Here is a 21,959-nt window from a genome sequence, read left to right as displayed (position 1 = left end):
GTGCCCTTTGGTTTCCAGTCATTCACGCGTCTGACGGAGCTGGTGCTGCAGGCCCATAGGAAAGAGCTGGAAGGCCTCCGGACACGTGCCAGCAATGAGTTGGCATTGGCAGAGCTGGAGGAGGAGGAGGGCAAACCCGAGGGCCCAGCGAACTCTTCAAAAACCTGCTGGTGCTGAGTCCTGTGTGGGGCACCCCACACGACACCCCTCTTCCCTCAGGAGGCCCGGGGGCAGACAGGGGAGCCGGGGCTTTGCCCTGCTGCTGTCCTCTTGTGTGATGACCCTATTGAGTATCAGTAGCCACTACTCCCCCTGCCTGGCCCTGAGAGCGGCTCTGCTGTCATCTCAAGCAGCCCCTGCCCCCAGCCCGTCCACCCTGGAGTGGTCTTCTTCAGCCTGTTTCCCCAGCCACAGGCCTGCTATGACCCCCACGATGTGCCGCAAACACCGACTCACCACCCCGCACCCCCCAGACAACGGCCGGGGCTGGAGTCCAGGCCACATTCAGCTCCTCCTTTCTCCGTGCATCTTGTCTCCTCTCGGCTTTTTCTCTCTTCCCCTACTTCTCTTTCTCTGACCCCTCCCCTCCAGTGCATTTCGTATCAAAGCCCCTCAAACCTCCTCCCCTGTGTGTCCTGCTGTATGGCGGCTGTCGCAGCTCGTTTTCCTTCCTTCCTAACCTGTCCGAGGGGATGGACCCAGCCTCGTGGGGAGGTTCCACCCTTGGATCCAGGAAGAACCCTCCACCCTGCCTCGTGGGTGGGCCAAAGGCTACAGGGTGCTTCTTCCTCTTACCCTCCCCACTGTCCTTCATGTGCCATGGGCCTGCCTCCCCAGTGACCTGCGAAAGTGGAGCATCGAGGTAGGAAGGAAACGGCAACCGGGGAGTCCTTGAGCCTGGGGCCGCCCTACCTCTACCCACTCCCCCTCCAGAGCTTTGCCCTTGCTTGGCTGCCCGCCTGCCCCTTTGGGGAACTGAGCTCAGAGGCAGGTGCTTCAGAGAAGGAAACAAAATGAGGGGTGGCAGGGATAAAAAGTCACCTCCATTCTCTACCTCCCATGCAGCATGAACACAATTTCTCTCCACCTGACTCCTGAATTTAAAGACGTGGACCAAGGCCTGTGGGTACTCCAGGGGCAAGGAGAGCCCTGGGGTCAGTGACACTGTCAGGCCAACCATGCACTCCAGAAAGGGCAGCATTTGGAAATGAAGGACTTGTATCAGGTTAAGAACAAGGGAGAGCTGGCCAGGGATGGCAGTTTGCACAGCAGAGGGGAATGTAGCAACAGCAGGGCCTCCTGGGCCCCATCTTCCATTTCTTAGGTAAGAAGAGCATTTCCTCAGACTCCCAGGCAGAGGACTGAGCCCAGCCTTCAGCAACCAAGGTTCTCCTGGGACCCAAAGTTTATGGGAGAAGGGCAAATCCTTCATGGGAAGAGAGAAGGCAGGCCCTGGGTAGAAACGCTTGGTGCTGTTCTCTTCGGCCTTTAAGACAAAGCGCTCATCTTGCCCTCTAGCTCCCAATAGGCTTGAGGGTTTGCCAACTGCACTGTGGCTACAGGTGGAAGGAAGAGGACTCCCTCCTCCAGAGTGCTATGTTCAGGAAGTTTCTTTAACCCCATATGGCCCAAGAGTAGCTTGTAGGAGGCCCTTTGAAGATGGAACAAGTAATTTACCAGTCCTACTGGGGTTTCTGCCCGCCTTCCCAAGGTGGGCGAGGCCTAGGAAGAGAGTTGTTCTTAAGCCACACATTAGCTGCATTGCGTGGCTGCAGCCAAAACAAAGAACTGGGTATTGAGCATTCATCAACTAAGGACCAAAATCCAGGGCACACATATGTGAAGGGTAAGAACCTCACTTCCTTACTCCTCCAAAAAGAGGTGGGGATAGAACCACCAAACCTTTCCTCCTGACTTAACAAACCAGGAAACAGCAGGAGAGGGTGGCTCAGGACTTAGGGACAGGGTATGGGTTAGATAGTGGAAAGCAAAGGAGAGCAGGAAGTTATAAATCACTGGTTAATGAGAAACGGAGAGAGCTGACTCTAGGATGAAGCTGTGACTAGGCTGGAGTTGCTTCCTTGAGGATGGACTCCTTGGTACAAAGACCTATGCCACATCACACTGGGGCTAGGGAGGTGGGTGATGCCAGCCCTCAGTCTGTCTTCAGCCAGGGACTTGAGAAGTTATATTGGGCAGTGGCTCCAACCTGTGGACCAGTATTTCAGCTTTCCCTGAAGATCAGGCAGGGTGCCATTCATTGTCTTTCTCTCCTAGCCCCTTCAGGAAAGAAGGACTATATTTGTACTGTACCCTAGGGGTTCTGGAAGGGAAAACATGGAATCAGGATTCTATAGACTGATAGGCCCTATCCCCACAAGGGCCATGACTGGGAAAAGGTATGGGAGCAGAAGGAGAATTGGGATTTTAGGGTGCAGCTATGCTCACCCTAAACTTCTGGTGGCCTGGGGCATGTCTTGAGGCCCAGACTGTTGAGCAGGCTCTCCTGGCCTGTTTACTCGTCACCACCTCTGCACCTGCTGTATTGAGACTCCAGCCAGCCCCAGGCACGCCACCTGCTCCTGAGCCCCCACTATCTCCCTGTGACGGGTGAACTTCGTGTACTGTGTCTTGGGTCCATATATGAATTGTGAGCAGGGTTCATCTATTTTAAACACAGATGTTTACAAAATAAAGACTATTTCAAACCACCGGTGTGGCTGCCTGGATGAGTCCCTGGGGGTAGGTCTCACTTGGACCCTGGCAGTGATGTGGGAGGGAGAGAGGCAGTGCTGGTAGAAGCAGCTCCAGAAGTGATGAAGGCAACAGCGGTTGTCTTCCCTTCTCTACCTTCCCTAGCGCCACCTGCAGGGAGGCCCAAAGAAAAGCCCCATTGCCCTGGCACTGCAGAAATGAGATGAAACACAGTTATTGAGAGGATGCTGAACATCTATGAGCAGGAATATTTGTTTCGTTTTGTTTTTTGTTTTTTTTGAGACGGAGTCTCGCTCTGTTGCCCAGGCTGGAGTGCAGTGGTGCGATCTCGGCTCACTGCAAGCTCTGCCTCCCGGGTTCACGCCATTGTCATTTTAGTAGAGATGGTTTCACCATGTTAGCCAGGATGAATGAGCAGGTTTTAAAGCCAAGATGGTCTCATCTGTTTGTGTGGGTGAGGAATGGGTCTTCCTGAAGGCATGAAGAGGGACTGGATAATCTTTCAGATTTGTGATTGGATACCTCAGGGGAGCAGAGGCAGACTGGGAGCTCAGGACTGCAGGTATTTCATACTTTGGGATATGGAATTGATGGAGGTGGAGAATATTGGGGATAAGGATTGAATGAAGAAAGGAGTAGGACAATGCAGGACAATAGTAGTCTTAAGATCTTCACTACACTTTACAGGGCACTAGTGATAGATAAACTCTTCTGACCCTAACCATCACTGTGTGAGATGGGGAGGGTGGTTATCTAGCCATGTCCCATAGGCAAGGAAACAGATGCTCAGAGAACTTAAAGATTTGGCCGGGTGCAGTGGCTCATGCCTGTAATCCCAACTCTCTGGGAGGCTGAGGCAGGAGGATTGCTTGAGCCCAAGAGTTTGGGACCAGCCTGGGCAACACAGACACTGTCTCTAGAAAAAATTAGCTGAGTGTGGTGGCTTGTGAGGCTGAGGCCAGTGGATCACTTGAGCCCAGAAGGTCAAGGCTGCAGTTGCCCCATTGCACTCCAGCCTGAGTGACAGAGAGAGACCCTGTCTCAATAAAAAGAGCTTAAAGATTTGCCTAAGGGTCCCAAGTAACAGTGGCAGAATTGTGGTTGGAAACCACTGAATTGGAATCACTGGAGGGCAAAGTTTTGGCATCTCTAGAAAAATCCCTACAAACAATTCTCATTTATAGTCAGAATTAAGAACTACCAACCCAGGCTTTCTGCCTAAGCCAGTGCTGTGTCCAGAGCAAGCACTGTCCTGCAGAAAGCCACGAGAATCACATGCTGTTTAGTGTATGCTTTTTTTTTTTTTTTTTTTTTTTTTTGAGACTGAGTCTTGCTCTGCCGCCCAGGCTGGAGTGCAGCGACCGCATCTCAGCTCACTGCAAGCTCCGCCTCCCGGGTTTAGGCCATTCTCCTGTCTCAGCCTCCCGAGTAGCTGGGACTACAGGCCCCGCCACCACGCCCGGCTAGTTTATTTTGTATTTTTTAGTAGAGACGGGGTTTCACCGTGTTAGCCAGGATGGTCTCGATCTGCTGACCTCGTGATCCGCCCGTCTCGGCCTCCCAAAGTGCTGGGATTACAGGCTTGAGCCACCGCGCCCGGCTAGTGTATGCTTAAAAGTTGTAAGCTTTTGGAAAGTGAGGCCAGTTTGAGGTAAATTTGGAGACAGAGATACTTTAGGAGAGCCTCACCAAGTATATTCCATTAGGAAAGGTGAGAACTGAGCCGAGATCGCACCACTGCACTCCAGCCTGGGCAACAGAGCGACACTCTGTCTCAAAAAAAAGAGTCTAAAGGGTCCAAGGTCACACCAGGAGAAAAGGGATGGCATGTACCTAAGGAAGAGGGAACCCCCCACTACAGAAGCTTGGGAACTCCTATGGCTTTCTTGAAGAAGGCTTGCAAAAGAGCAGAGAATAAGAGGTGTCTCTGGAGGCCCAGAGAGTACTAGGGGGAAGCTCTTGGTATGCACATAAATCTGGCAGGTTACAGTTTTGCCCACTATCAGTGCCAAGTCCTTGTGACTCAGTGGCTTGGTAGGGACTCTTATTGGTTGTTTCTAGGAACTCCACCCAGCTTCAGCAGGGGACACACTTCCCCCTACACTGACTGTCACTCCTTCTGCCCACTTAGGTAGTGGAAACTTGTTTTTAGGGAGCAGTCAGCTGAGACACATGGTCCCTGTGTACTTGAACAGCCATGGAAAAGCTGCAAGGCAGCTCGGCACTCCCTGGCGAGTAGCTCCTTCATCTCATCTCAACAAATCAGATTCTCAAGACCAGCTGCTCCCCAGACTTGCTTATTCTTGGTTCAAGGAGACAGTTCCCAATGGATGTGACCCTGTAAAAACACTCTAGTAAACATTTGCTTTGTTATTGAAATTTCACTTTAAAATCCCAAAGCTAGGTCAAACCCCACCGCTAGTTTTACTGAGGAAGAAATCAAGGCTTTTTTTTTTTTTTTTTTTTTTTTTTTTTTTTTTTTTTTGTGAGACGGAGTCACGCTCTGCCGCCCAGGCTGGAGTGCAGTGGCCAGATCTCAGCTCACTGCAAGCTCCGCCTCCCGGGTTCACGCCATTCTCCTGCCTCAGCCTCCCAAGTAGCTGGGACTACAGGCGTCCGCCATCTTGCCCGGCTAGTTTTTTGTATTTTTTAGTAGAGACGGGGTTTCACCGTGTTAGCCAGGATGGTCTCGATCTCCTGACCTCGTGATCCGCCCACCTCGGCCTCCCAAAGTGCTGGGATTACAGGCTTGAGCCACCGCGCCCGGCTCAAGGCATTTTTAAAAGAGTAACTTGTTGAGTTGGCGGGTGCTTGGAAAAATGAAGTGGCTTAGGGTCTTTTCAGTTTCTGTGGCTTCCAGGGGTCCTCTGAGATGGCCCTTAGCAGACGTCCTGCGATGCACTGCATGGCTCTTGTTGAAAGCATCAGGGTGGCCTGCCTGCGTCTGGAACCACAGCAGTTTCAACTTCCTCCACACTTCCTTCTCTGGGAAGGTGACCAGCACAAACCCGCTCTGAAAAGTCTTGGGGACCGAATCTCTGTCTGAGAGGGAGGTAGGTGCAGTTCACCCACCTGTTCTGTGACTCCTCTTCACCATTCTCGCAGCAACGACTGAGCCTCATGACTTGGGGGCTGGAGGAGGAGGTGGAGGTGGGGGATATAATATAGGAGACGGTACAGTGCAGGGGCAGAGGCCAGTGCGTTCTCCAGGACAAGTGGCACCATGCACTGAAAAACTTCTCAAGATAAACACAACTTTGTCTCTTCAGCCTGGCAAGAGCTGAGGCACTGAAAGCTTGTTTTCTCCCCTAGAAAATGACATGCTCTCCTCCTAAGGGTCCCTTTGATTTTGTCCTGGTGGAAAGCAACAAAAAGAACGTGAACAGGAACAGGTATATTTCAGTCGTCATCTGAGTCCGGTGGACAGGAGGCTCAGTTCTCTTCTTCATCTTTCAGATCTCCGCAGACCCTGCCCTCTCTCTGTACAATTCAGAGATTGACACTCAGCAGGCATTCAATAAACGTCTGTGTCAAGTGGGAACAGCTTGATGGGGCAAGTAGTCAATCCTGCATCCCTCCCTCCCTTTTTTTCCTCTCCATTCGACCTTTAGGGCTCTGGTTTCCTGTAAGTAGTGAATTATTTACCTCTGCTCATAGATATCAAATTGGCCCTTCCCAGGGTGCAGCAGGGTGGGGTGGGGAGGCGGCTTTGTTCAGTCTGTTAATAGGAGGAGCAAACCTCCTTGTTCAAACAGCACTTACAGGTGGGGGCCTGTTTTTGCTAAGTCATCCTGGGGATGCTCAAAGCTCCATTGTTAGATCCTTCTGTCCTCCTTCCTGGCTCCTCCTTCCTCCCCACACCTCGAATAGACTCATAAGGGGCTCAGGCCTCTCTGCGGGGCTCACTCTGCACTTCACCATGGCTTTCATTGCCAAGTCCTTCTATGACCTCAGTGCCATCAGCCTGGATGGGGAGAAGGTAGATTTCAATACGTTCCGGGGCAGGGCCGTGCTGATTGAAAATGTGGCTTCACTCTGAGGCACAACCACTCGGGACTTCACCCAGCTCAACGAGCTGCAATGCCGCTTTCCCAGGCGCCTGGTGGTCCTTGGCTTCCCTTGCAACCAATTTGGACATCAGGTGAGGGGTCCCTCCTTGTAGTGCACCAAAGGTGTTGGGTTGGTGTAGCTCAAGTGGGATAAGGGGAGAGGCTGAATGACCATGTTGGAGTGTCTGGAATAATGGGGTATGTTTTGTTAAGCTAGGTCTTTAGGTGCATGTGACATACCAAGGGAAGGTATGTATTTTTTAAGATTAAACACTGAGGCTGTGTGATTTTTTTTTTTTTTTTTTTTTTTTTTTTTTTTTTTGAGACGGAGTCTCGCGCTGTGTCACCCGGGCTGGAGTGCAGTGGCGCGATCTCGGCTCACTGCAAGCTCCGCCTCCCAGGTTCACGCCATTCTCCTGCCTCAGCCTCCGAGTAGCTGGGACTACAGGCGCCCGCCACCACGCCCGGCTAGTTTTTTGTATTTTTAGTAGAGACGGGGTTTCACCATGTTAGCCAGGATGGTCTCGATCTCCTGACCTCGTGATCCACCCGCCTCGGCCTCCCAAAGTGCTGGGATTACAGGCTTGAGCCACCGCGCCCGGCCCGGCTGTGTGATTTTTATAGTTTACTGTCTTTCTACTATATTACTCCATGAGGGCTGGTGCCAGGTCTGTGTTTCTCTCCACTGTGTCCTCAGTGCCTAGGGCATAGAAAGCACTCATTAAGTATTTGTTGAATAAATGAGTGGAGAAAATAGAGGCCAGGAATCAAACAAGAATTGGAGAGACTCAAGAGATCTTAGCTCTAGCTGGACTTGGTTTTGCTATTTAATGGCTCTGTGCCCTCGGAAAGGGTGCTTCATTTTTCGGTTTAGTTTCCTCATCTGTAAACTGGGGATAATACCACTTAGCTCATAGGATTATGATGTTTAGGGGATAGGATATACAAAAGTAACTTGAAGAGTATTAAGTACTTTGCAAATGCAAGCAAATTGATTATTTAGATTGAGGATGATTTTTGTTGGTTTAAATTAGCCAAGTGGAAAGAGAATAAGCGGGAAAGAGAAAGGTTTTCAACAGGCACGTGCCTCCTCTGGGCATCACATGAACCTCTCTATTTCAGATTAATGGGTCAAGTTGTTATAGATCTTCAGCCCACATACCTCGAGTTCTCTTTTAGGGATTCTTCTATTTCCACCTATGATTTTAATGTACAAGCAGGGAGAATGAACCCAAGTGAACCCTCTCATTATAATCCCCTTAGTTCAATTCACAGTGGCATGAAGGCGCGGAAGAGAGGAAAGCAGGAAGGCTGAAGCATCACTGGCTGTGACAAACCTGAGCCCAAACTGTTCACTGCTCTCACTGTTCTTCCCTAAGTTTTCTGTCTGGCCTTCTAGAGCAGGAGAGATAGGACTGGCAAACCTTCTTTCGAGATGTCCCTCCAGCCCCAGAAGTACCTCCAGCCTCACACCATCACTTCAGCCTAGCAAGTTGCTGGAGGGAGTCTATAACCTACCAGGAGCCAGCCAGCCATTTGCATTAAGAAATAGAAGTCTTCCAGGGTGCAGAGGCTCACGCTTACAATCCCAGCGCTTTGGGAGGCTAAGGTGGGCAGACTGCTTGAGCTCACGAGTTCAAGATTAGCCTGAGCAACATGGTGAAACCTTGCCTCTACAAAAATTGCAAAAATTAGCCAGGCGTGGTGGCATGTGCCTGTAGTCTCAGCTACTTGGGAGGCTGAAGTGGGAGGATCGCTTGAGCCTGGGAAGTCGAGGCTGCAGTGAGCTATGATTGTGCCACCGCACCCAGCCTAGGTGACAGAGTGAGGCCCTGTCTCAGGAAAAAAAACAAAAACAGAGAAGTCTACTAGAGATCAGCTCTGGGCTCATGATGTCATGATGGCCTGGAACTGACTGAACTAGTTTGTTCTCACAGGTCAGAAGCAGGAACTTTCTCCCAGAGGAAGATATCCGCCTCTTAAATTGGAAAGGCAGAGGTGGAAAAGAAGGGTTCCCACAGGCCTTCTGGGTTGTCATGAGTGGGGATGCTGAGAGGGAATAGGACAGGGATGGCAGTGGGGAGGGAAAGGCAGGGACCAGATTTTGAGCCAAAGCATGCGTAGCTGAGAGCAGTGAGTGGACAGGAGGTGCAGCAGTCTTTGGGTAGCACCCTACTCATGAAAAGAATGATAATTACATACAACCTTTAGCCATCAAGCACTTATTTCCTCAATGCCCCCTCTCGCTGGCCTATTCCCGAACCCTAAATCCTGTATCCTATTTAGTTCACTCCTGTTGGTACTAAGTAGTTCCATTTAGAGTACACATGCATTATTGCCTTGAACTTGCTCTGCTGTTATGGCACCTGAAAACTAGATGTCCTTGGATGGGGGTCTTCCTTCATCAAAGCTTCTTCTCATTTGTACTTCAGTTCTAGGACAAGGCAAGAAGAAAGCAAGAAGCTGTAAATCCCATTCCTCTGGGTCTCAATTTCACCCTCAGTTCAAGGAGCTGAATAGGCAGAGGCAAAGGCTATACTCAACACATGTGCAATTGAAAGCAGGCAAGGCAAAACCAGGGCAGAGGGAAAGGGGGTGTGTGTGTAGGTATGGATATATGGGAAGGTAGGTCGGTAGGTTAGTTGAAGAGGAGGTTCTAAGCAGTATAACCTAAGCCTCTTTTCTCTTTCTTCTGCTTCAAACACCTTAAGAACTGCTCAGGGTAGACTGGAGACAAAAGCAACAGCTCAGAAGTGCTAAATCTTGAAGAGCAGCCAAAGCATGGGCAACAAAGTGAGACCTCATCTCTACAAAAAAAAAAAAAAAAAAAAAAAAAAATTAGCCGGGCATAGTGCCCTATGTCTGTAGTCTCAGCTACTAAAGAGGCTGAGGCAGGAGGAATGCTTGAGCCCAGAGATTCAAGGCTGCAGTGAGCGACACCTTGTCTGTCTCTCTCTCTCTCTCTCCCTCACAGTGAAAAAGAATGATCCTGGGAAGGGAGTGTAGGAGGGTGAAAGAGTTTCATGTTGTGGATCCTTCTTTTCCCCTATCCCTTGTCCATGCTCTTTATCTTTTTCCTTCCCTAGGAGAACTGTCAGAATGAGGAGATCCTGAACAGTCTCAAGTATGTCCGTCCTGGGGGTGGATACCAGCCTACTTTCACCCTTGTCCAAAAATGTGAGGTGAATGGGCAGAATGAGCATCCTGTCTTCGCCTACCTGAAGGACAAGCTCCCCTACCCTCATGATGACCCATTTTCCCTCATGACCGATCCCAAGCTCATCATTTGGAGCCCCGTGCGCCGTTCAGATGTGGCCTGGAACTTTGAGAAGTTCCTCATAGGGCCGGAGGGAGAGCCCTTCCGACGCTACAGCCGCACCTTCCCAACCATCAACATTGAGCCTGACATCAAGCGCCTCCTTAAAGTTGCCATATAGACATGAGCTTCTCAGCACACAGATCTACTCCATCCAGTCCTGAGGAGCCTCAGGATGTAGCATGCCCCCAGGAGACACTGCTGGACCTCAGCATTCCCTTGATACCAGTCCCCTTCACTGCAGAGCCTTGTCTTTCCCCTCTGCCTGTTTCCTTTTCCTCTCCCAGCCCTCTGGTTGGTGATTCAACTTGGGCTCTAAGACTTGGGTAAGCTCTGGGCCTTCACAGAATGATGGCACCTTCCTAAACCCTCATGGGTGGTGTCTGAGAGGCGTGAAGGGCCTGAAGCCACCCTGCTAGAAGAAACCAATAAAGGGCACGTGTGGAAATGGCCAGCCTCTGTGTGTCTTCTTTGACAGAGGGCGGAGGGAAGCTACAAACTGCAGGTGGGATAGAGGAGCTGCTAGCACGCAAAGCTTTGGGAGGGGAGGATCTGATGTATCAAGGGATGCCCTAATTACTGACTGGAAAGCAAGCTCTGGCCAACGTCTGCGGTGGCAGTTGGAGTTATGGGAAATGTGAATTATATTATTCCTTTACAGCTCTTCTTCAGAATTGGGGAAAAAGAGAAAGTGATAATGGGAGGTAGGGGAGGAAATGACAATGAGCCCTTTGTTTGGGGATACTGGGAGGCTGTTAGGAGGATTACAGTCAGAAAGACATCAGTAGCACTGTGGGTACTGGGTCAACTAGATCTGACTTGTGCCTTGGGAAATTCCCGGGAAGTCAGCTTAATGTTTACTGATAGCAATGGCATAGAGGGTGTAGTTACTGAGAACACAAAGAGCACTTTATCTTCTTCCTGATCATCAAATCTCTCCAGTGTTTGATCCTTTGCTAGACTGACTCTCCCTCCCTTTTAAAGTTCATTGCCTGGGTGTGATGGCTCACGCCTGTAATCCCAGCACTTTGGGAGGCCAAGGCAGGTGGATCACTTGAGGTCAGGAGTTCGAGACCAGCCTGGCCAACATGATGAAACCCTGTCTCTACTAAAAATACGAAAAAATTAGCCAGGTGTGGTGGTGCATGCCTGTAATACCAGCTACTAGGGAGACTGAGGTGGGAGACTTGTTTGAACCCGGGAGGTGGAGGCTGCAGTGAGCCAAGATGGCGGCGCCACTACACTCCAGCCTGGGTGACAGAGTGAGACTTCATCTTTAAATAAGTATATAAATAAATAAAGTTCACATTACACCCTCATTCTTCTCAAACTCACATATTCACAAATTCAGGCTGGAGACAAATAGAGGCAGGAATGATTGGACTCATTTCTTCCTCCGTAAGAAGGAAGGGGTTGGGGATGGGAGAGAGCCTCCCTTCAGAGTCAGGCTGTTTATAATCTGCCATTTGCAACATCATTGTTCCTCACCGTGAGGACAGTTTTGCTCAGAGGCCTTGAAAGGATGGTGTCCCAATTCCTCATCCAGTGCAGACATAATCAAAACATACCCCCACGGCCAAAGTCAGGTTCTATTATGGTTTGGAAAAGATACCTGCTGAGAGGTCACTGCCTGTCACCTTGCCCCACAGACTTCATCCTGGAAACTTCTGATTTCACCATCCCTTCTTTGACCACTAGATGGAATATTTTCACTTCTATTCATTGAAGCCCTGAAGGGACAGTTTTCCAAACTGGACTCACTGCTTGAGAATCCCAATGCTGAAGGGAAAATGTCTTTCCTTTAATTGTTCTGCTTACCCTAACCATTTTCTAAGCACTTGCATCATATGAGAGTGAATGTGGAATAGATGTTTAAGATCCCCACTGTCTGACCTTCAACTAAACCTGTCATCAACAGAGCTTTATTTCAAAAGGGTAACCTGAGTATTACAGTGGAAATCCCCTGGCACCCTTCTGCAGGTCCTTCTGCTAACTTAAGGCTACCCTTAACTTCACTCTTGAAACCTCAAGCCTTTCATATTCCCGCTCTGAAAGCCAACAGCTGGGGTATGAATGATTATGGGGCAGGACCATGTACCGATTTTAGAGCAGTAACTGCAGACAAGTTGCTTTCCTGACAAATAGAGAATTCTTGTTGAAAGGTAGTCATCATCTTGACAGTACCATAGCCTGTTGTTACATCCAGTAACAGAGCCAGCTATCTGGGGTGTTGGAAACATGCTACCGGCAGCTTAGAGCCTGATACACCAGTACAATGTGTTCGGTCTTTCCCTTGAGGCCCAAGTTCAAAGAATTATTTAGGGATTCCCAAAGGAATGGGAATTACAGTGTAAGTGATTTTGCAGAAAGTCAAGAGAGGGCCATTAAGCTAGAATGAGGGCTCCTCACTTGGGAGGGGAAATGCTCTTTGCTTCAGACAGAACCTGATCTGTTTCGCTCAGGAGGAAACAGGGAAGGCAAGACTGAAGGATCCTGTTTTACAAGGATGTTTAGCTTTACCAAATGTTTAGGCGTGCTGTTGTTAAAATGAAGAGAAATTAGAAAGTGTTTCCTTTCCTTTATTCTTCATCTTGTTTGTCCCCCTTATCATCCTCAGAAGTATTAACTTGTGGTCATAAACAGACAAGGCAAAGCTTTAAAATAGCACCCACTTTTCTAGATAAACAAAAATCTTTTAATCAAATTTCCCTAGGGGCACTCAGGAGGGGGAAGTCTCATTAACAACTTTCCCAGAAGTACTGAGGTAATGCTATTCAATTCAGAGGAGGGACAGAGAGAATCACTAACCTGAGGGCTCTCGCAGGAAAAAAAAAAAAGACAAAAACAGAGCTTGGAACAAGTGATTTTAGGAGGCCAAAGCACAGACAGTGAAATTGATAATTATATCCATGACTATGTTCCCATAGCTATCCCTCCTTAGTTTATGAGACACTGAGGCCCAGTGTGGTGGCTCAAGCTTGTAATCCCAACACTTTGGGAGGTTAAGGTGGGAAGATGGCCTGAGCCCAGAAATGAGACCAGCCTGGGCAACATAGTGAGACCTAATCTCTACAAAAAATAAAAAAAATTGGCTGAGCATGGTGATGTACACCTGCAGTGGTTTCAGCTACTCAGGAGGCTAAAGTGGGAGAACTGCTTGGGCCTGGGAGCTCAAGGCTGCAGTGAGCTATGATTGCACCACTGCACTCCAGCCTGGGTGAGAGTGAGACCCTGTCTCAAAAACACTGAGCCAAACTCTACAACTTTATTACAATCACCATCACAACCATCATCCAAACTACCATTCATTTAATATTTACTATGGGCACAGACTGTGCTAGGTACTTTATATACACTAGGTTATTTAATCCTCATACAGATCCCATGAAAACTTCTTATTTCTATTAAAAGAAAAGTTAATTGGGCAAGACACCTGCCAAGGACACAGAGCTTAGGAAGTAGCAAAGCTGAAAGTTAAACCCAGGTCAGTCTGACTACAAAGCCTCTACTCTTAACCACAACACAACAGTGCTTTCTTCTAGCTCAGATTTTTCTTCATAAAGACCACTGACAGCTGCCTGCACACAGCATTAGATTTAAAAATCATTAGATTTAAAAATTCTGTGGAGGCATGATGGTTTCCAGTTTTCCACTGAAGACACTGAGGTACAGACAGGATAAGTGACTTGCCCAGTGTCCCATCACTAGCAGGTGACAAAGTTAATTCTAGACCCAGATCTTTTAGTTCCTTTTCTATGCAACTATACTGTATCTTACAACAGTCTTGTACTACAGTAAAAAAAAATACATTTTAAAATTGAGAGCCTCAAATAACTAGCCCTGCCCACAAAATGAAAGAATGAAACAGAAAGGACTTTTGATACACAGAAATAAAGGATAGTGAGCATAAACCTCTTCATGGTAACTTACAAATAACAAGCCATATGCCCAAGCTATCTCGTGTCAATTAGTCAGTATTGGGAGAACCTAAAACCACGTGAGAAAGAGCTAGATCAAACAAAACAACAAATACTGGCTGAGCTTTTAATTTCAAGAGCCTAACTAGCCAGACCTGTACATCAGAGAATGATTAGAGAAAAAGGAGGTGCCAGGATAAGCCTACGTTTCCAATTATACCCACGGGTAATTTCCCTTCCTTCTTATTTCTCAGGAAGGGAAGTAAAAAGAGAGCCATGTTTTGCCTAATTCCTAATTTGAACAGAAAAATAAGGATTCTGTGAAACTGGGTTCGAGTGCCCTTTATTAGATCCACAGAATAATTTAGAAAATGATAAAATATCCCCAAACACAGCACAATGTTGGTTTACCAATAATGAAAGAGAGAGAGAGGATCTTATATTTTAAATTTTCGTAACATATAGTCCAAAACAAATAGATAATTATACATTCTGCAATAGATGAGGACATTGGCAGGGCATATAAAATTAGACTCTTGAGCTTCAAATGACTAAGTTGGAAGCATTAGCAAACTCAAGGAAGGGACAATTCAGAGGCTATAATGGGCTTAATGCTGCTATTTAAAGTAATGAAGCATTTTCTCTGCTTTCTGGATTCATTTCACCAAACGATTTCCTCAGCAGGTCAGATATAGATTTGAGGCAAAATGAAGAACATTTTCCAGGAATAAAACAACTGATCCCTACAACAGTTGACTTAATAATAAATCTTCATCTGACATGCCCAGATGCCTCAGAGTGCTGTCATTGATATTCTTAACCTCTTCCTAACCTTGCTGGATCCTTATACTTCATATTTACCAAACATTATTACTGAGAGGGGGTAACTGCACTAGCTGTGTGATCTTAAACAAGTTATTTAACTTATTTGTGCCTGAGGTTTTTTTGGCTCTAAAAGTGCTACACTGAAATAAAGAACAGTGAACATAAACCCCTTCATAACTTACAAATAACAAGCCATATCTGGTTATGGCTAAACTATCAATAGCACCTACCTTATGAATTTGTTAATGAGGATTAAATAAGTGCTTAAAAAGGTCTTAGCACATAATAAGTACTTAATAAACCTCAGCTATTATTACTGCTATTCAACAAAGCTTTTCCCTGGTATCTACAATGAACACTACGCTCATTTCTTTTTTGTTATAAGGCCTTAGTTCAGAATTTCCAAATCTCCTAGATATGAAGAAACACTTTTGTTTCTAATGCCTGAATCTTTAAATTTAGGTCTCAGAATGAGCACTAACTGAAGCCACCTCATTGTATCTAGTACTTTATATATGCTTTCTAAAGTATTTTACATCCACTAGTTCATTTAAATCTCCTAACAATACTGTGATGAATGTATAATATCAGTTTTTATTAGTCCAATTTGATAGAAACAGGACAATAAAGTCCAGAGTAATGCTTCGCTTAATGACTATATTGCTACTAAATGGCAGAGAGGCCTAAATGCCAGAGCTTATCATCTCCTAGCCAGTGCTCATGCAACTATGCAAAGTAAGATATTCTAAGATCCCTTTAGAGCAAATGAAACCATTTTCTCATTTATATTAACTAAAGTCCACACTGTATTCAGATTTCCCTAGTTTCTACCAAATGATCTTTTTTTTTTCCCCCGGTATATAATCCCATGTAGGATACCATATTACATCTAGCAGTCACGTCTTCTCAGTCTCCTCTTGGCTGTGACCATGTCTCAGATTTTCCTTGTTTTTGATGGCCTTGATAGTTCTGAGGAGTACTGGTTAGGTATTTTGTAGAATGCTCCTCAACTGAAATTTGTGTGATGTTTTTCTCCTCATCAGACTTGGGTTCTGAGTTTTGAGGAGGAGGACCACAGAGGTAAAGTGCCATTCTTATCACATTCTGTATGATGTGATGCTATCAAGGATACATGCTATCAAAAGGGCTTATCATGGATGACGTTAACCTCAATCACCTGGCTGAGCTAGTTTCTGTCAGATTTCTCCACTGTAAAGTTACTCTTTTCCCCCCCTTTCCATATTATACTCTGCAAGGAAGTCACTATGTGGAGCCCACTAAGTGGGGAGTATCTACATAAATTATCTGAAATTCTTCTGCACAAGAGATTTGTTCCCATTCAATCATTTATATTAGTTTGGGCTTGTAAATATTTATTATATAGTTTGGGTTATAACCCAATTCTACTTTGTTTATTTTGTTACTCAAACTGCTCCAGCTCTGGCCTTTTGGAGATCCTTCAGTTCGATCATACTGACATACTCCCAATCACTGTGATTTTTTTTTTTTTTTAATTTCAGAACTTCACTTTTCTGTGGCACAAGATACTCTAGGCTCATCTTGTATAGTTCACACCCCAGTTGTAGAATCAGTTGATTTTCCAAGGAGCCCTGGTTCCTTTTATTGGAAACCAAAATCTGGGCACCAGGTATGCTCCCATTCTAGTTGTTTTCTGACCACATAACTGCTAACAAAGATGCTTCACTCTGGCTACACCGATGTGAACTTTGAACTTTAGCAGAAGAGCTCAGCTCTAGAGAACAATGATCTCCTACGTTACTTTTTTTCCTCAAAGAATAAGTCTAAGCAGAAAAAAAATATGCAAAGAATTTTCAGTGTGAATGAAATAAGACAAACCATCAGGCTTGCTGTATTGTAAACCAACCCAAGTTATAACAGATCTGTAGAAGGATCCTTAGAATAAGAGAGTCATTTGTCGGGGGTCATCAGGGAGAATACTGATAGTATCTTCAGCTTTGCCACATAACAGACACAGCATGGTATACTCCTAGAACAAGATAAAGTGCATAATTACCTCGAGGAACAGGGAAAAGATGCTTTATAACTTACTCTAGTTAAAATGTTCTCTACAAATTATCATGAATATTCTTTCTGTACATTGGATCAATTTCTTCAACATGTATCAGCAATGTCTTAGGCTTATTCTGTATATTCCACAGCCTGTTGTTTATATAAATTGATACATAAACGTCATCTTGGAAATACACGGCTATTTCTCAGAAAGCACATATATTTAGCTTAGTGCTACTATTTAAAGTAATGAAGCAGTTTGAGTGTGGGTCCCTATGGAAAAATTCCTATTCTTATAGCTGTTCCTTTCTAGGATATTTAACACTAACACACAACAGAAATAATTTTTTGAAAGGAAAAAATTCACAAACCGAAAAAGCTATTTTTATCTACTCCAGGAAAATAAACAATTATGTTAAATTCACTAGTATGTCCTGCCTGATTTTCAGATAGCTAGTTGTCTGTGAATTTGATCCATTTAAGAAGTTTGTTTCCTAGGTTTAACAAATGCCCAGACTGTTAACAGAGGAGAGTTTGTTTTAGGCAAAAACCCTTAGGGCAAAGTTCTTTTTTTTTTTCTTTTTTCTGTTTTTAGACAGGGTCTCACTGTGTTGCCCAGACTGGAGTGCAGTGGCGCAATGATGGTTCACTGCAGCCTTGACCTCCTGGGCTCAAGTGATCATCCAACCTCAGTCCCCCAAGTAACTGAGATTACATGCACTTGGCAACATGCCTGGCTAATTTTTAAATTGTTTGTAGAGATGGGGTCTGTGTTGCCCAGGGTGGCCTCAAACTCCTAGGCTCAAGTGATCCTCCCACCTTGGCTTCCCAAAGTGCCAGGATTACAGGTGTGAGCCACTGCACCCAGCCCAAAGCCCTATTCTTTTCCTTTTTTGAGACGGAGTCTCACTCTGTCGCCCAGGCTGGAGTGCAGTGGTGCGATCTCCACTCACAGCAAGCTCCGCCTCCCGGGTTCATGCCATTCTCCTGCCTCAGCCTCCCATGTAGCTGGGACTACAGGCGCCCGCCACTGCGCCTGGCTAATTTTTGTATTTTTAGTAGAGACGGGGTTTCACCGTGTTAGCCAGGATGGTCTCGATCTCTTGACCTCGTGATCTGCCCGTCTCGGCCTCCCAAAGTGCTGGGATTAACGCGTGAGCCACCACGCCCGGCCTTCAAAGTCCTATTCTTACAGCTTTCCCTTTCTAGAATATTTAACAGTCATAAACTACAGAGACATATTTCTTTGAAACCTTTTCTTTAAAAGCCCTTTATCTCTGTATGAAAACAAACATCTATGTTAAGTCTTCTCGAATTTCCACACCTGATGCTGAGTTTGCTAGCTGTCTGGAAATTGATCGGTCAAGGCAGTTTGTGTTTCTTGGGTTTAGACAGTCACTAGAGAGGGCCACAGAGGTAAACAATGACTGTGGTACAAAGAAATTGAAGCTGGCAACTGCTTTTTCCATCTTCTACTGGTGAGTTCAGGAGGGGAGCTTAGTTGTGGAAGTGGAAAGACTGCTTTATGAACTAAAAATAAAATAAAAATACATCCTCTTCAAGGTCTTTTACCACTGTCAAATACTTCCACTGCTTTAATCCACCAAGCATTGCTATTTGGATGGTAACCTTTTACAGGAAAAGAAGAAGGAAACAAGTAATAGAGTCAAAAAGAGAAAATGTGTGAGGCTAAACAAATACTTGAGTTTTCAACCAATCTAGGCACTGACAAATTTATACTGAGTGCCTACGTGCTCTGCAATGTGCTGGCAGACACGAAAGAACAAAGTCTGACTTTATAAAATCTGCAGTCTAACTTGGGAGGGGGAAAAAACCTAATATATATAATCTGGCAAGATTATTAAATCAGTGAGACTGATCATACCTATAATCTTTATAGGCAGTCTGGAACCCAAATTTCATTGCAAGTCAATTATTTGGAATTCAAAAGCAATTTCCCACAGAATTAATGTCATACATGGCGGTTAGGTTCCCAGGAAAATCCACAAGTCTTTTACATTTATATTGTTCAAGTACCATAGAATCTAACCATATATAGAAGTGCTTCTGTGGGAAAATATGTCTAGAATTCTAACTTGGGATGCCAGGAACAGATCTCCTTGGCTGCCAGGAATATGATGAGATTAGGACACCTTTTATCAAAATCATTCAAGTAGAGAAAATAATTCCCCCAGTCATTCACAGGGACTCTTAAAGGCTCCAACTGGGCAGGGCCTAGGGGAAGAGATTTGGAGGGAAGAGCAGAATGGGTGGAATTACCTCTGAGTAAGACCAGATCTTTTTTTTTTTTTTTTTTTTTGAGACTGAGTCTGGCTCTGTCGCCCAGGCTGGAGTGCAGTGGCCGGATCTCAGCTCACTGCAAGCTCCACCTCCCGGGTTTACGCCATTCTCCTGCCTCAGCCTCCGGAGTAGCTGGGACCACAGGCGCCCGCCACCTCGCCCGGCTAGTTTTTTGTATTTTTTAGTAGAGACGGGGTTTCACCGTGTTAGCCAGGATGGTCTCGATCTCCTGACCTCGTGATCCGCCCGTCTCGGCCTCCCAAAGTGCTGGGATTACAGGCTTGAGCCACCGCGCCCGGCCTTTTTTTTTTTTTTATTCTGAGGGCCCCTTTACTCTTTTCCTCTATTAGTCCCTGTTAATTCTGACTCCAAGTCTTCTCCTTCCCTGGCCCACAGAGGAATAGAAAGCAGTCTCATAGTTTCTGTCTTGTTTCTTGAAGTAAACATCTCATAGTTTCTGTCTTGTTTCTTGAAGTAAACACACAGAACATTTTGGTCGGGGGGCAGCGGGGGGCCTTTTGCTGGGGGAATTTTTTTTAAAAATAAAGGATACCTATAATAATTTATGATATATTTTCCATGTAAATTCTGTCTCTCTGTCGCCACTTTTCCCCTAGTCTTGTCACCAGAAAATCCTACTTTGTTCAATAATGGCATTAGGGTTGTTTTAAAAACAGAATACTTATCTTTCAGAGAGGCTAATGAAATATTTAAAGAGGTAGTGATATGTTTGGAATTTGCTTTGAAATAATCCTGTGGGGGGATGTGAGAAAGGTGAAGTACAAATAAAGCAACTTGAAGATGGGTAGTGTACATTAGTACACTGTTCTGCCTACTTTGGACTATGTTTAAATCTCCTATAAGATGTTTAATATAATACAACAACAATGGCTGGGAATCCCACCTTGTACTTGAACTACTGCCAGGATAGGATGAGGGGCTGGGGTAGGGTGGGGACAAGGATAGTAAGTAATGGCAGCTGAGAATAGAGGGTTCTTGTGGCCATTAGGCTGAGGTAGAAGTTCCCAAGTGGCTCTTCACTAGAGTCAGGGCCTGACATAGGTACAAGAAAAGTTCAGAAAAGGGAGAAGATGTACAGGCTTGAAGAGCAAAGAGGAGACTGAATTTGAGTTCAGCTAGAAAGAGGTAAGATTTAGTTGACTTGAAGGTAGAGAGAGGGACAATTCAAATCAAGGAAAAGGCATGAATATGGACAGTAATAAGGAAAACAGCATGTGCATCGCTTACGGAGTAAAAGGGAAAGGAAGCTGCATCTGGTTTGTCAGCAGGGGAGTGGAGGATGACATGTTTAAGAAGATTAACTTGATGGCAGTGTGCAGAACTGCAGTTTGGGAAATGTGCAGTAATTCAGGCTTCATTGGGTATGGTCCTTGACATGAGGTATGATGTTAGAGTCAGAGAAAAAGCAAGAAAAACAAAGAAAACAGAGGGGATGAGAGGTGTAGGCATGAAGGCTAGAGAAGGAAATGTGAAAGGTATCTAACAGGTCTCTACTAAGACTGAGTACATGTGTGTTCACTACATGAGAGAGCATAAAGAAGGTTCCAGACCACAGACCAAAAGCTCAGGAGTATCACTTAGAGAAAACAGGAAAGAAAAATGAGAGAAAACCCAAAGGAGCAGTTAGAATGATTTAAAAAGGAAAGAAGTAAAGCACTATGAACCTCAAGGGCAGAAATGCTACAAAAAGACAACAATGGTTAATAAAACTAGACGCAGAAGCCATGTAAGAGAGAAAAGAACTAAGGCAAAGTCACAGGATGTGGTTAGATTATAGCAAACCTATGAGAGAATAGTTTTAGTATAGTGAAAATGAAAACCAGTTTGTAGGTAGTTAAGAGGAGCATATGGAAATAAAGAAAATAGGGTAAAGACCTATTCAAGTGGCCGGGCAATGGCTCCCACCTGTAATCCCAGCAATTTGGGAGGCTGAGGCAGGAGGACTGCTTGACCCCAGGGGTTCAAGACCAGCTTGGGCAACAAAGTGATACCTCATCTCTACAGAAAAAAATTTTAAAAATAGCCACTCACGGTGGCTAGTGCCTGTAGTCTCAGCTACTCGAGGAGTTGAGGCAGAAGGATCACTTGAGCCCGGGAGGTCAAGGCTGCCGTGAGCTGTGATTATACCACTGCACTTCATCTTGGGTGGCAGAGTGAGACCTTGTTGCAACAAACAAATACCCTATTCAAATAAAGAAGCAAGAGGAAGAAGAAATGATTACAGGATGAATCAAAGTACACTAGAGAGAGAGACGATAACATGAAATTCCTGAGGAAATGCAGTGGGGTAGCATTAGAGAGGAGTAAATAAAAATCTTCCTCTCTAACAGGAGAGAAGGAAGAGTCTAAAGTTGGGACAATGCTAAGTATGGTGTACATACGAAAGAGTAGCGGGAAATAAAAGAAGGGAAGCTGGGCCAGTCCAGTGAGAACCTTGAAATGAGGAGCTTTGATATTGTACTGTAGCTAAAAGTGCGCTATGGGAAGGCCAATGAGGTCACCCAAAAGTATCATTTATTTTTACTTTTTAGTAGAGACAGGGTCTCACTATGTTGCCCAGATTGTACTCAAACACTTGGCCTCAAGAGATTCTCCTGCCTCAGCCTTTTGAGTATCTCAAACTATAGGCACACACCACCGTGCCCAGCTTTGAAAACATCATTTTAAGAAAATTAATCTGATGGTAGAGTATGGAATATGAGTTGGGGGGTGGGTGGGGAAGTAGATGTTGGGGAGGAGTAGACTGGGAGTAGAGAGTCTAGTTTTAGAATCATTTTCACCACC

The 21,959-nt window shown here is 45.7% G+C and overlaps 3 protein-coding genes across 18 annotated transcripts in view; 2 read left to right on the top strand and 1 right to left on the bottom strand.

Moving 5' to 3' along the window:
- RAB15 (RAB15, member RAS oncogene family) overlaps window positions 1-2,711 on the top strand; it is a 39,910-nt gene extending 37,199 nt beyond the window's left edge. For all 4 annotated transcript variants that reach the window (XM_065548917.1, XM_045396569.2, XM_015453896.3 and 1 more), the window contains exon 7: window positions 19-2,711. In XM_065548917.1, coding sequence (XP_065404989.1) covers window positions 19-177 — 159 coding nt within the window. In that variant the 3' untranslated portion in view covers window positions 178-2,711. The remainder of the gene's footprint in view (window positions 1-18) is intronic.
- A 3,903-nt stretch (window positions 2,712-6,614) lies between these two features.
- On the top strand, window positions 6,615-10,528 carry GPX2 (glutathione peroxidase 2). The gene is made up of 2 exons (XM_005561490.4): window positions 6,615-6,856; window positions 9,851-10,528. The coding sequence occupies exons 1-2, from the start codon at window positions 6,635-6,637 to the stop codon at window positions 10,199-10,201; spliced, it is 573 nt and encodes a 190-aa protein (XP_005561547.2). The 5' UTR covers window positions 6,615-6,634; the 3' UTR covers window positions 10,202-10,528.
- CHURC1 (churchill domain containing 1) overlaps window positions 7,373-21,959 on the bottom strand; it is a 27,575-nt gene continuing 12,988 nt past the window's right edge. For 6 of the 13 annotated variants that reach the window (XM_015453897.3, XM_015453898.3, XM_045396581.2 and 3 more), the window contains one exon: window positions 14,325-16,830. In XM_015453897.3, coding sequence (XP_015309383.2) covers window positions 16,738-16,830 — 93 coding nt within the window. In that variant the 3' untranslated portion in view covers window positions 14,325-16,737. Of the gene's footprint in view, window positions 7,465-9,130; window positions 9,199-14,324; window positions 16,831-21,959 lie in introns of those variants that run through there. The other 7 variants (XM_045396578.3, XM_045396579.3, XM_073997540.1 and 4 more) reach the window with 2 other exon arrangements.

Source organism: Macaca fascicularis, chromosome 7, assembly GCF_037993035.2.
Source record: "Macaca fascicularis isolate 582-1 chromosome 7, T2T-MFA8v1.1".
NCBI classification, from domain to species: Eukaryota; Metazoa; Chordata; class Mammalia; order Primates; family Cercopithecidae; genus Macaca; species Macaca fascicularis.
Note: the sequence above shows the minus strand (reverse complement) of the source record. Positions and strands in the feature narration are given on the sequence as shown.